At 29.0% G+C, this 12680-nt stretch overlaps 1 protein-coding gene across 2 annotated transcripts in view; it reads left to right on the top strand.

The window, feature by feature from the left end:
- Positions 1-12680, top strand: part of LOC107436484 (CD109 antigen) — a 142897-nt gene that overhangs the window by 51895 nt on the left and 78322 nt on the right. For both annotated transcript variants that reach the window (XM_071179413.2, XM_071179417.2), the window contains exon 2: positions 5020-5113. In XM_071179413.2, the coding sequence (XP_071035514.2) occupies positions 5104-5113 (10 nt within the window). In that variant the 5' untranslated portion in view covers positions 5020-5103. The remainder of the gene's footprint in view (positions 1-5019; positions 5114-12680) is intronic.

Below are 12680 nucleotides of genomic sequence, written 5' to 3' on the forward strand. Positions count from 1 at the left end.
ATGAAAAAAAATAGAAGAGTGAATGCACTAATATAGAACTTAGAATTTGATGAAAAATGAAAAAAAAAATAGTAGAGTGAATGCACTGATATTTTGAGAAAAGAAATGATAAGAATAATTGAATATCTTTTATAACACGTGTTCACGCATCGAAATATTCTTAGCAAATCATTTTTGAAAAATCAGTAGTGTTGTCTGATAGTACGCTTTTGACGAACCACAATAGGATCTTTTAGTGTCCACCATTGTGTCCATCTTGATATGTTATTATTTTTTTTTATTCTGTCGTCTTTCAATTTTTACTGTCAAAGGCCACATTTACTGAAGCGTATGATAATGCTTGTTCGCCATGAAGAGAACATGCGATTTTAACATAACCATGTTCACTTATGAATGGAAAACGATATTAATTCTGATCCATTTTTTCTTGCATAAAAAGCTTTTCAAAAAACCCTTTTTGGTTGCAACAGCAGAAAACGACTAATAATGCACTTTTCATTCGAAAAAAGAAGAGGAATAAAAAAAAAAAAAGAAGAAAGAATTGCGCGGGAAAAAGTTTTCTTTAGAATGCATGGAGTGGAAAATTTCTGTGTAGAACTTTTTGGCCTGCTTCCAACCCAAGAAAGTTAATGCTTCGGCAGTGTTTCCGAAAACTTGGGCCTAAGGCCAGGTCAAAAGATGTGACTTAACATGATCCATCTTTTCTTCTCCATCCCCTCCTTTTCCATTTAATGTGTTCGATCTTAACATCGTTTTCTTCTTCTTCCTCCTTTTTCGGAACTCTTCCTTCCCCATCTATCGGTAAAAAGTGAACGCAATACCACTTTATGTAATCGTATTACTGGATATTTTTTTCCCTTCTTCTCAGCTGGTAATTTCAGTTCGTTTCGCTTTAGTTAAGGTCCAACCATCTTGAAATGAGCTTACAAACAACCAGAGTTAAAAGAATTCAGGATCAGTAAAGTGTGGCTCTTTCAAATCATTTCTTTTATTACTCTAAATGTTGAAAGTGGCTATTAATCATTTCAAATCTTGCGAGTGTTAAGGACGCTAACTTGCATTAGTTTCGAATTTTATTTTCACCAAAAAAATCGACTTTGGATTAAAAACAAATATTATGCAGCCGAAATTTCCGCACTTAGGACAAGGATCTAATTTGGAGCAAAATGGAACTTTTTTACGTTTTGCGGTATGGTAATCTAGAATATTAAAGGGTAACGAAAATAGGCTAGAAAATGCTATCTTACATCCTGTTATAAGAACATGATATATATTTTTTAAAAATGGTAACGTACACAATGGTAAAAGGGTAAGATGCTATCATGCATTAGTTTCGAATTTTATTTTCACCAAGAAAATCGAATTTTAATTTCATTACAAACTCGACTTTGGAATAAATACAAATATTATGCAATCAAAACTTTAATACTTAGAACAATGATCTAACAAGGAACGAAATGGTACTTTTTAGGTTTTGCAGTTATTCTAGAAAATCAAAAAGAAATTATATAATCTCGTTACTGGGTATTTTGTTTCTTCTCGGCTGGTAATTTCAGTTTGTGTCGTTTTAATTAAGATTCAACCATCTTGAATTGAGCTTACAAACAACCAGAGTTAAAAGAATTCTCAAACAGAAAAGTGTGGCTTTATAACTTTAAACGTCGAAAGTGGCTATTTATTATTTAAATTCTTGTGAGTATTAAAGGTGTTATCTTGCGTTAATTTCAAATTTTATTTTCACAGCTAAATTGATTTTGGAATAGAAATAAATACAATGTAGGCAAAACGTCAGCCCTTTGGACAAGGATATAAATTAGAACAAATCGATTGTTTTTTTTTCTTGAGGTATGGTAACCTAGAAAATTGAAGAGTAATTACAGATGGCTGGTGATTTCTTTTTGTATAGAATGACATGTGTCTTGAAAGGGACATTTAGATTTATGATTTATTTTATAGGTACAGTATAGGCAATGATTTCTTTTTAAAAGTTATGCAAGTAAAGTTAACTTTTCTTGGTGAGCTTTATTGTTAACCATAGAGGTTTGTAACTTGAAAATATGTTATGCCTGTCGGATTCCACAGTAAGATATGCCACCACACTAATGAAAGTTCTTTTTTAAGATAAGTATCACTTTTCAAAAAATAGGAAACACGTGTTTAATTTGGAATATTGTCTAAAATTATAATTCAGAAGAAATTGCCGTTTTTAGGTAGTAGACAAAAGAAAGTGAAAAGAAAAATGTAATTAATAACAACCCTTCGTACACGGTAGTTATACAGAAAAACTTCATCCACAAAAGGAAAAAAATCATTACATTCCTCTGAAAAACCTTTCTTTCGATTCACTGAAAAAAATCTGTAATTTCATTCCATTGAAAAAAAAACTTTCATTCCATGAAAAAAATTTTTATTCCACTAAAAACCCATCATTACAATCCGCTGAAAAAAAACATTCACTTCATTCCACTGAAAAACTTCCATTTCATTCCACTGAAAAACCTCCTTTTCTTTCCACTGAAAAGCCTTGATGTTATTCCAGAGAAAAACCTTCATTTCGCTGAAAATCTTCATTTCACTGACTTATTGAAGAAAAAAAAAAGTAAATTGAAGTAAATTTTATAACAAAGACAGAATCGGTTATTCCTTATCATTATCCAGAAATGCTACAGGCAATTTCGATTAACTAAAGAGGATGATTATAATTATGCGATCACTTTTTCAAAAGAGTCTGGATAAAAGTCTTGAAGATACTTATCTCTTTTCTCTTTGCTTAGAAAAGCGAAAGTCTGTGTGAATGTTCGCAAAAAACTCGAGAAAGAAAGTACTGATTTGGATCGTGTTTCTTTCTGTAGTTTACAAATTGCGATTAAATGGTTTGTAAGCAAACGCAACTTTGCAATGTCGCGTAGTTTGGATGCAATATCGTAAATACGAAATATCATAGTTGAAACCCATTATTAAAGATTAAACTTTCGTTTATATTTTCGCCGATTGGGATGGCGTTCTTTGTTACTGATTTCTAACATTTCTTTGGATCATTTTACCACGTTTATATAAACTTGCCTTCGTGCCTTCTGTCCGGGTGGAATTTAGCAATCGATTTTAAACTAACTTCCCGACTAGCTACAAACTTCAAATTTGGCACATAGTTCAGAATTGGATGACAATGCATGAAAATGAAGAGAAAAAAGACATACAAAGTAAAATAAAATTAAAATTAAAAAAAAGTCATTTTGGAGTCAAGTCGAGATTGTCTTTTGTTGTCGATTCCATTATTTCAAATTAGTATTACATGTCAGGTGAAAAGATTTTCATTGCCGGAGTATTTTTATTGGCTGAAAAATCACGTGGTAGGATCGAGTTTTTCCTCATTCATTTTCAGATTGTTTTGGTTCTCATCAGCATAAAACTAATGAAAGTCGTAAAGGTATTGTTTTTCTATAAAAATTTTTGTATCCCTAATTTAAAATGAAAGTTCTAGTATTTTAGTATTGGTCTTGTAGTAGTCTTGACTACTCTTGACTAAGAAAAATAATCTAAATAAAAGTATATATTTTTAAACACCACGTTTTTTGTAGTGAAGAATAATAATTGAAAAGTAATAATCTTTAAAAAATATAAAATAAAAATTAAAAAAATTATAATTTAAAATAAAAAAATTCAAAATAAAAAATAATATTTTTAAAAACCACGTTCTTGTAGTGGAAAATAATAATTAAAAAAAATTGAAAAACGAAAAACGTGGGGCGCATGAAATACATAACAGTACATATACACATTTTCTTACTCATACACATGCACAGCCACATATACATCCACATACATATGCATATACACAAACATATTCCACATCCACATTCAGATACAATTACAATTACAGATATACATACACATATTCTCAAGAGCACACATACGCACACTAATATAACATTACTGTTGTGTATTTCATGCGCCCCACGTTTTTCGTTTTTCAATTTTTTTTTAATTATTATTCTCCACTACAAAAACGTGGTTTATAAAAATATTATTTTTTATTTTGAATTTTTTGTGATATTTTTTATCTCTGTACGCTGAGTTTTTCGCATGCATTATTGAAAAACGTGTTTTTTTATTGCTTCAATGTTTCGCTGTCACGGAAGCAGCATAGTTTCTAACTTTTTTTTTAAAAAAATAGAACAGACGAAGCACATAATATAACATAATATGTTTATTCTTGTTCGTCAGAAGAACATTTTAACTTCAGAACGTTTCAGTTTATTAAACTCGATTACTAATACCTTTATTACCAAATATTAATAATAATTATTACTTCTGAAATTCTTAAATATTTTTTTAAACAAAAATTTTTAATTTTCGAATTGTATTTTATTATCTTTTAAAGTAAAATATAAAAATTATGAAAGCATCCAAATTTTTTTTGTCACATCAACAGCGGCTAGATGCCATTAAATTTAAAATAACGTGTTTGTATTCTCACATTTCGGACCTTGATCAGTTTAGTTTTCAAAACGTATTAACTATTAAGAAAGGAAAAACTATTACTATCAAGAAAAAAAAATTTTTAGCCGAAAAAAAATCTTTCGTCTAGGCTTAAAAAAGTTAAAGAAAACTGACTGGCAATTATAAGTCCATTTAAACACCTAATTAAACACATCATGTGAATGTAGAGACTGATTTTATTTTTTAATATAAATACTCACTTACTTGATTCTACTATTTTCAGTTCTTCAACAGAGCCATTGAATAACATTATTTTTTCATAATTTTTTTCTCTCTTTAAAATGCATTATTTACTGCTTAAGATTTGTGTATTCTTTTAACTCTAATATATTTTCACATTTAATGTTTAAATATATAATATTCAATGTTACGAAATTTATAACATTTAATGTTAGTTTCTTTTTGTTGGAACATCTCTAACAGTATAAATATCAAAACTATCATTTGAATCCTTGTTTTTTACTATTTTTTCTAACATCCATGTAAATGACTTACAAAGATTTCTCTTTTCCTTCTTAGATCCTTCACCTTCATCTTAGTGAACAAATGACGAAAATATTTAGAATTAGAATAACTTTGAAGAATAATTCTTATTAGTTCTTCATGAAAACAGGTATTTCAAGATTATTTTTTTATTAGTCTGTTAAATTTGCAAAGAAAAAAAAACTGTCAGCTGGTGTCCCAGTAAGAAAAATGTTTAGGGGAAGCCGCAAGATGGTCCGCTTAAGGAAACTTGGTTTAAAAAATAGTAAACTAGAGCAATTTTATATCTCTTATATTGTAAACATATGGTGGGAGCATTGCTCTTACATATCTCATACGGAAAATAAGTAAGTAATAAAGTTCAATAATAATAACTTAACATAAACAAAAATAGAACATTGTCCCATCTTGCCCGGGCTACCCGGGCAAGATGGGACACATAATTATATTTCAAAAATCACAGAAATTAATGTCAGAATAAAAGAATAATCGTCAAAAAAAACGTTCCTAAACATCACAGTTGCTGCATAAGAAGCGGCCAAAACCGGAATAAGCACTGCACGCTTCATGAAGCCATTCTAAACAATCTGTAATTGAATCCAGTCTTCAGTAACAGTAAGTTATATTTGCTAGTTTATAATTTTTGTTGTTGTTAATATTACCTTATTTTTTATGCTTTTTGCCAAATCCGGATACGAACAATATCAGGGCTCCAACCCTGTTATTAGTGTTGTATTTAGCTTGAAATAATTGCAGTCATAAGCCATCATACGTTCTAAACAGGTTTATTAAAATATAGCTGGTATCGATAACAGTCACGTCCCCACTCCTGAAAAGGAGGGGAGTGGACAAGACTCCGGACAATTCCGGCACAGCTTATCAGGATCACATTATGATGAAAAGGACACGCAAAACTATGCGCTCTTAGGTTTTATACCAACATAGATTTGAAGTAAAAAGGCACATTCGTACATTCCTTGTATCCTTACGCATTAAGGAAAATCATTTCTGCTTCCTTATATGGAATTGAAAAAGGGCACGATTCTAAAAATAACTCTTCCTTTGAAATATAAATCTATTTATATTTCAATGGTATGTTTTCAGCCTTGATTTCCCAAAATAGAATCTCTCGACGTTTATTCTTTAACAAAGACATTTTATGAAAACGAAAGAGTTTTAATTCTTTTATTAATATATATATATATATATATATATATATATATATATATATATATATATATATTTTATATATTGTTGAAATTGTTTTTCCATTATTCGTAGAAGTAAGTTTAAAATCTGCCAAAATAATTCTATAAATTTGAGTTTTATCTGAGTAAGTTCGTAAACTATTCAATCGGACAAAATACTCTAACTGTGCAACGAACTGAAAGACTCAATTCCATTTGTGAAATAAGGAGTAATGCTGACAAATTGTATCTTTTACTGAATTGAAAAAAAAAAAAAATCTTCTGCTTGTCATAAATCGTGTTGAAAACTAAATATTCTCCCCCTAATCCATCAGCAAAACGGAAAAATGTTTAAATCCCGTAATACACGAGTATCTGTGTGATAAATGAGCCGAACACCCTTTTCAAGTAGATCTCTCCGGATTTAGTTGAAAAATTTTAAAAAGTATTACTTTATTTTTATTTTTACGGATACCCGCGTTTCCGATGAAAATCGCCAACTTCAACCGAAAGTTCTGTAGAACAGGAAAAAGGATAGTGATTTTCTACTTTTCGAGGAAAATTTGTACTGGATAGTTTCTAACTCTCTTTTTCCCATTTATTTTAAGTGCACCAAAGATTTTAAATTATAGGCAAATGGTATTTAATGAAATAATTAATGAAAGTCGAGAACAGACCGGTTTTTTTTCTTCTCTTCTTTAAAAACATTCTTAAAGTAAAATATTTTGTTGACTTCATAATTTTATTTTAGTTATGTAACCTTTGTTTTTTTTTTTAAATGTTTTGGGATAGTTAAAATAACATTTCAAATGTAAATTTTTGAAAATAATCAGCATTATAAAATAATTGTAATAAAAAATGACTTTCTAAAGGTCTCCGGAATTAGCAAAATGGCTTACGTTGAAAAGCATAAATGATTAGTGAAACCTAATTACGTTTTATAAGAAAAAGCTTTAAAATACTCATCACAGCTTTAAAGCATATATTATATACAGGGAGCGTAGAGTTTTTAAAAAGTGCTTAAAGGTGCTTATTTTGGATTTTCGTTTTTTAAAAGCCCTGAAAGGTGCTTTTTTCATTGGGTGTTTTCAAAAAGTGCTTAATTTTCCTTTTTTCAAAATGAGATTTTTTCCTTTACATGTTGATTTTCGCTTCGAATTATGCAAAAAGACACAGTTCATATTGTTCTATTCAATGTTTTCATAATTAATTCAACCCCAACCTATTTCGTCGTATAGTCAGTCCGTAGCGTATGAAAACGCCATTCGTTTTACACGTTTCGAAATATCATGATTTTTGACAATTGTCAAAACAATGCTAAGGTTTTTTTTTTTTTGACGTGACGGTTAAAACAAGATAAAACCATCGATTGTCAAAAACTTTCCAACCCTGCCTAGTTATGATATTCTTTTAAATTGCTTAAAAATATTTTTTGGGTGCTTGAAAAGTGCTTAAAAGGTGCTTATTTTTTGTTGAATAATTTGGCTACGCACCCTATGTATGCAATTGAACTTGCCAAGTGTTTTGAAAAAACACACTCCTATTGATTTGATCAGTGATAAAATTATACTTCTTAAACTATGTTTTTTTCCAGCAAATGCGGAAGTACAAAGTATTTTGTTATGAATGTTAAGATAGTGACTGACTCCCTAGTGGGAAAATGATATAAAGTTGTGGAATCTTTTTTTAAAAAAAATGCAGATGATAACAAAACAACGCAGGTCAGAGAAAAATTCAAAGAACATAAATCAACACGTCAAAATTTAAACTGTTGCCTCCTGACAAAATTATTGCACTGTAAAAATTATGGTGAAAAGTACTGACACTCAGGGGGCAGGTACTTTTTTCCGTAAAATCTATTTTTAAAGGAACGTGTTACGAAACAAAAAATCTATTATAAAGAAATTTTTACAATAATAATTACTGTAAAATGACTGAATCACTCTAATTAAATAAATATTACTGTAAAAACTACGGTATGATGTTTTACGGTGAAAATAGATTTTTACGGTAAAATGGATTATACAAATGATGCAGCCAGAATGCCAGTACTTTATACTGTAGTTCAGTGTTTCCTAAACTTATGACTTTTGTGTACCCTTTCTAAATTTTTCGTATCGCTGAGTACCACTAACAAAAAAAAATGAATGTATTTTTTTACTATAGAAAAAATTGCCCAAAAGTTCAAAATCACAACTGGCTGTTGACACCACTCATTATTAACAGCTAACTCTGCAAAAAATAACCAATAGAAAAATGCGTAATTGTAAATTTTTATGGCTAGCTTTGTTTCTAAATAAAATTTTTTGAAATTTTCTTTTGTTGCAAGATATTTCGCATAAGAACGCGTACCCCCGCTAAACTGTTCCCGTACCCCTGGGGATATGCGTACCACACTTTGGGAAACACTGCATCAGTTTGATCCAGAATTTTTTGCACAGTAATATTCTGTTTTCTAAGGTTCCATTGCCTGTATATTGAGGGTCAAACATCAAAATTTGTCGAAAATTTGCTTATTCAGAAAAAGTATGTTTTATGTCTTACTTCGTAACTGAATACATATAGAGAACAAATAAATCATCATATTTAATCTTTGCCCTTCAAATTACTATGATTGTGTCTTCGTACGTCAAATTTAAACAAAAGTTAGTTATGATTACATATTTTTTCTGCACTCGGTACACATTTAATAAGCTATAAAGACTAATCTATCAAACATAAGTTTAGCTTTAGGTTACTTCTCTTCTTATCTTGACATAATTGTAAAATAATTGTGTACTTCACTGTTATGAAAGTATTGAGTGTATTGCCACGTGTTCATGAATGAGTAAGCTACTTTCTAAGCGGTTTCAGAAGGGCGATCCGCTCTGTTTGCTCTTTGATGCACCTTCTTTACCGTATCCTATCAAAATAATATTTTCAAAATAACCCGTTTATCTCCTAAAAACACTGTCTTTTTATTCACATTCCAATTTAAAACAAACTAGTACGCTTTTTAAATAATAATTACACTCTAGTAAAATTATATGTGCTTATAGGTTTAGTTCTGATTACTATTACAAATATTTATATTGTCTGGATTATTCCCAACTGGTTAAATTTTTATAAGTTTTGCTTTTTCCGGAGGGGGGGGGGATGTATCAATAAATTTTTGAGTGATTTTAAATTTTAAAATTAGTTTTCAAATACCTTCTTTTTTTATTTTTAGAAAAGGTACATCGAAATGTTTATTTTCTCCTATTTTTAACGCGCCTGCTGTGACATAACCGGTGTTAGGGCGAAAGCTCATGCCGTAGCCGCAGAGCGGAGTAGTAATGTTTACTTTCTCTTTATTTTCAGTTTAAATAATGAAAAAAAAAGCTTTCAAGTTGATAATCAATAATAATTTCTTTTTTTAATTTACTTTTTTTGACGAAAAATGTCTGCATATTGATTGTCTTTTAGCATACCTTAAATTATTTTTTTTTATAAACTGCAAATCTTTCTCTTATTTTGAAAATGAGTGAGAATTATTTTTTGAAATACACACATAAATTAGTATAAGAGGATAATTTAAAAATTGTTGACAGTTAAATTCAGTTATCACATATTATTACAAATTTTGAGATAAATTTTTACGGTGTTAAGGGAGTGCCCTTTCAAAACTAATTCAAAGTGTCCTTTTCCGTGAGAAGGCGCCCTGCCCTTCTTTATTCCTAGAGAAGCTCTGGATTAAATTTAAAATGTTCCAAAACGTCGATATGTGCTGAGTGTCTGCCGTTAATTAGAATCTCATCAAAAATCACTTATACTGATTCTTTTGCACTTCTTTTTAAAAACTGTTTCCTATAACACAATATCAGATTCGTTTGAGAAATTGTATCTTAAAAATTAATTATTTCAAAAATCCTCGAATTTGGGATAAAGTGAATTTACCGGAATCGTTTGAGAAATTGTATCTTAAAAATTAATTATTTCAAAAATCCTCGAATTTGGGATAAAGTGAATTTACCGGAATCGTTTGAGAAATTGTATCTTAAAAAATAATTATTTCAAAAATCCTCGAATTTGGGATAAAGTGAATTTACAGGAATCGTTTGAGAAATTGTATCTTAAAAATTAATTATTTCAAAAATCCTCGAATTTGGTATAAAGTGAATTAACCGGAATCGTTTCAGAAATTGTATCTCGAAAATTAATTATTTCAAAAATCCTCGAATTTGGGATAAAATGAATTTACCGGAATCGCTTGAGAAATTGTGTCTTAAAAATTAATTATTTCAAAAATCCTCGAATTTGGGATAAATTGAGTTTACCGGAATCGTTTGAGAATTTGAATCTTAAAAAATAATTATTTCAAAAATCCTCGAATTTGGGATAAAGTGAATTTACAGGAATCGTTTGAGAAATCGTATCTTAAAAATTAATTATTTCAAAAATCCTCGAATTTGGGATAAAGTGAATTTACCGGAATCGTTTGAGAAATTGTATCTTAAAAATTAATTATTTCTAAAATCCTCGAATTTGTGATAAATTGAGTTTACCGGAATCGTTTGAGAATTTGAATCTTAAAAAATAATTATTTCAAAAATCCTTGAATTTGGGATAAAGTGAATTTACCGGAATCGTTTGAGAATTTGAATCTTAAAAAATAATTATTTCAAAAATCTTCGAATTTGGGATAAAGTGAATTTACAGGAATCGTTTGAGAAATTGTATCTTAAAAATTAATTATTTCAAAAATCATTGAATTTGGGATAAAGTGAATTTACCGAAATCGTTTGAGAAATTGTATCTTAAAAATTAATTATTTCAAAAATCCTCGAATTTGGGATAAAGTGAATTTACCGGAATCGTTTGAGAAATTGTATCTTAAAAATTAATTATTTCAAAAATCCTTGAATTTGGGATAAAGTGAATTTACCGGAATCGTTTGAGAATTTGAATCTTAAAAATTAATTAATTCAAAAATCCTCGAATTTGGGATAAAGTGAATTTACCGGAATCGCTTGAGAAATTGTATCTTAAAAATTAATTATTTCAAAACTCCACGAATTTGGGATAAAGTGACTTTACCAGTAAACACCCTGACATGAATCCTATATCAATGAAGGTATACGCTAACATAATGAAAATAATATTCTTTTCATGTCCTATAATTTCTGAACAATTTGGTTGAAATGAATGTTTTCAGTAGCGCCATAAATATTTTGATGTCAATCCGATTAAAACCCGGATTAAATAATGGTTTACGAGGCCATTAAGATACGTTATGACAAATTCCATCATCTTTTTGGGCGTAGTTTGGAGAAAAGAATGCTTTATCTTTCACATGACTAATTTTATATATGATCTACATAAAAATATTTCCGTGAATCCTTAATCTGACTTTATCTTTTGTTTGTTTATGCTTATTTATGCATTTTTAAACAACCGGAAAATATCAGGAAAAAAAAATCTTCTTTTATTTGGTAGCTGTTGGCTCTAGTTTCAGTCTTAACTGATAATACACAAGGTTAAGCGTTTTTAGTTTCCATTGGAGTTGTTAACATTTTTAATTATACTTTTTTTGTTTATTGTAACATTTTTCCCTTATTTACAGTTATTTAGTTGTAAGAGGAATCGGACAATTCATCCATGAATTGTCCTTATTTTTACAAAATCAATTATTGTTACATTTTTGAATATGAATGAAAAAAAAAAAAATCAAACTACTTTCTTATGATTTTATATTTAATTACAAATAAATTATTCCGATAATCTAACAGATTTTTTTAGTAACAATTAGACTGCTTTTTAAAAAATACCTAAACATATTTTTACTTGTAATTACAGGGTCAGAAAAAAAAAGGTGAAGGCTCAACGCATTTTTCAAACTCCATCAAAATAGTTTTTTTCTGCAATTATAAAAATTTTTTCATTAAGAGAGAGAGAGAGGGGGTGTGTGTGTAATGTTCTGTTTGATAATGTTCACTGTGGCATGTATAACATTTTTAAAACGATTTCTATGCAATATTTTATTATTTCTGCAATCTTTTTAACGCACGTTACTTTACTTCAGTCATTGTCTTTTTATTTTACTGATTTCAATCAATGACTTTGTTACAATATCAAGTGATCACAATCCTGATTTGAAGATTTAAATCATTGAAATCATGCTAGGAAAGCAGACAAAATTACTTATGTGCTATTGAGAGATAGTAAAGAGAAGACGAAAAAAAAAAAGATTTATCACGATCTTCGATGCATAACTTGTTTAGATAGCGATCCTAGCTTTAACCATTTGTTTCGATTACGTTTAAAGTTTCTAAGGAAGCCACGATCATATTTTACTCCTTCTTTTTAAAACTTTTTGTAAGTAAGATAAATGATTAGATAAAACATTTTATTCATAGAATATTTTGTTCAGAGTCATGATTCCAATTCATGTTTGTTCAATTTGTTTGAAAGTCAAACTGATAAAGAAATGATGTAATTAATCAATAAATACCTAAAATCGAAATCGCTAAATATGAAACTACAATATTGTTA

This window comes from Parasteatoda tepidariorum, chromosome 1 (genome assembly GCF_982258835.1).
Source record: "Parasteatoda tepidariorum strain Cologne lab strain chromosome 1, Ptep-v5.0, whole genome shotgun sequence".
Lineage (NCBI taxonomy): Eukaryota > Metazoa > Arthropoda > Arachnida > Araneae > Theridiidae > Parasteatoda > Parasteatoda tepidariorum.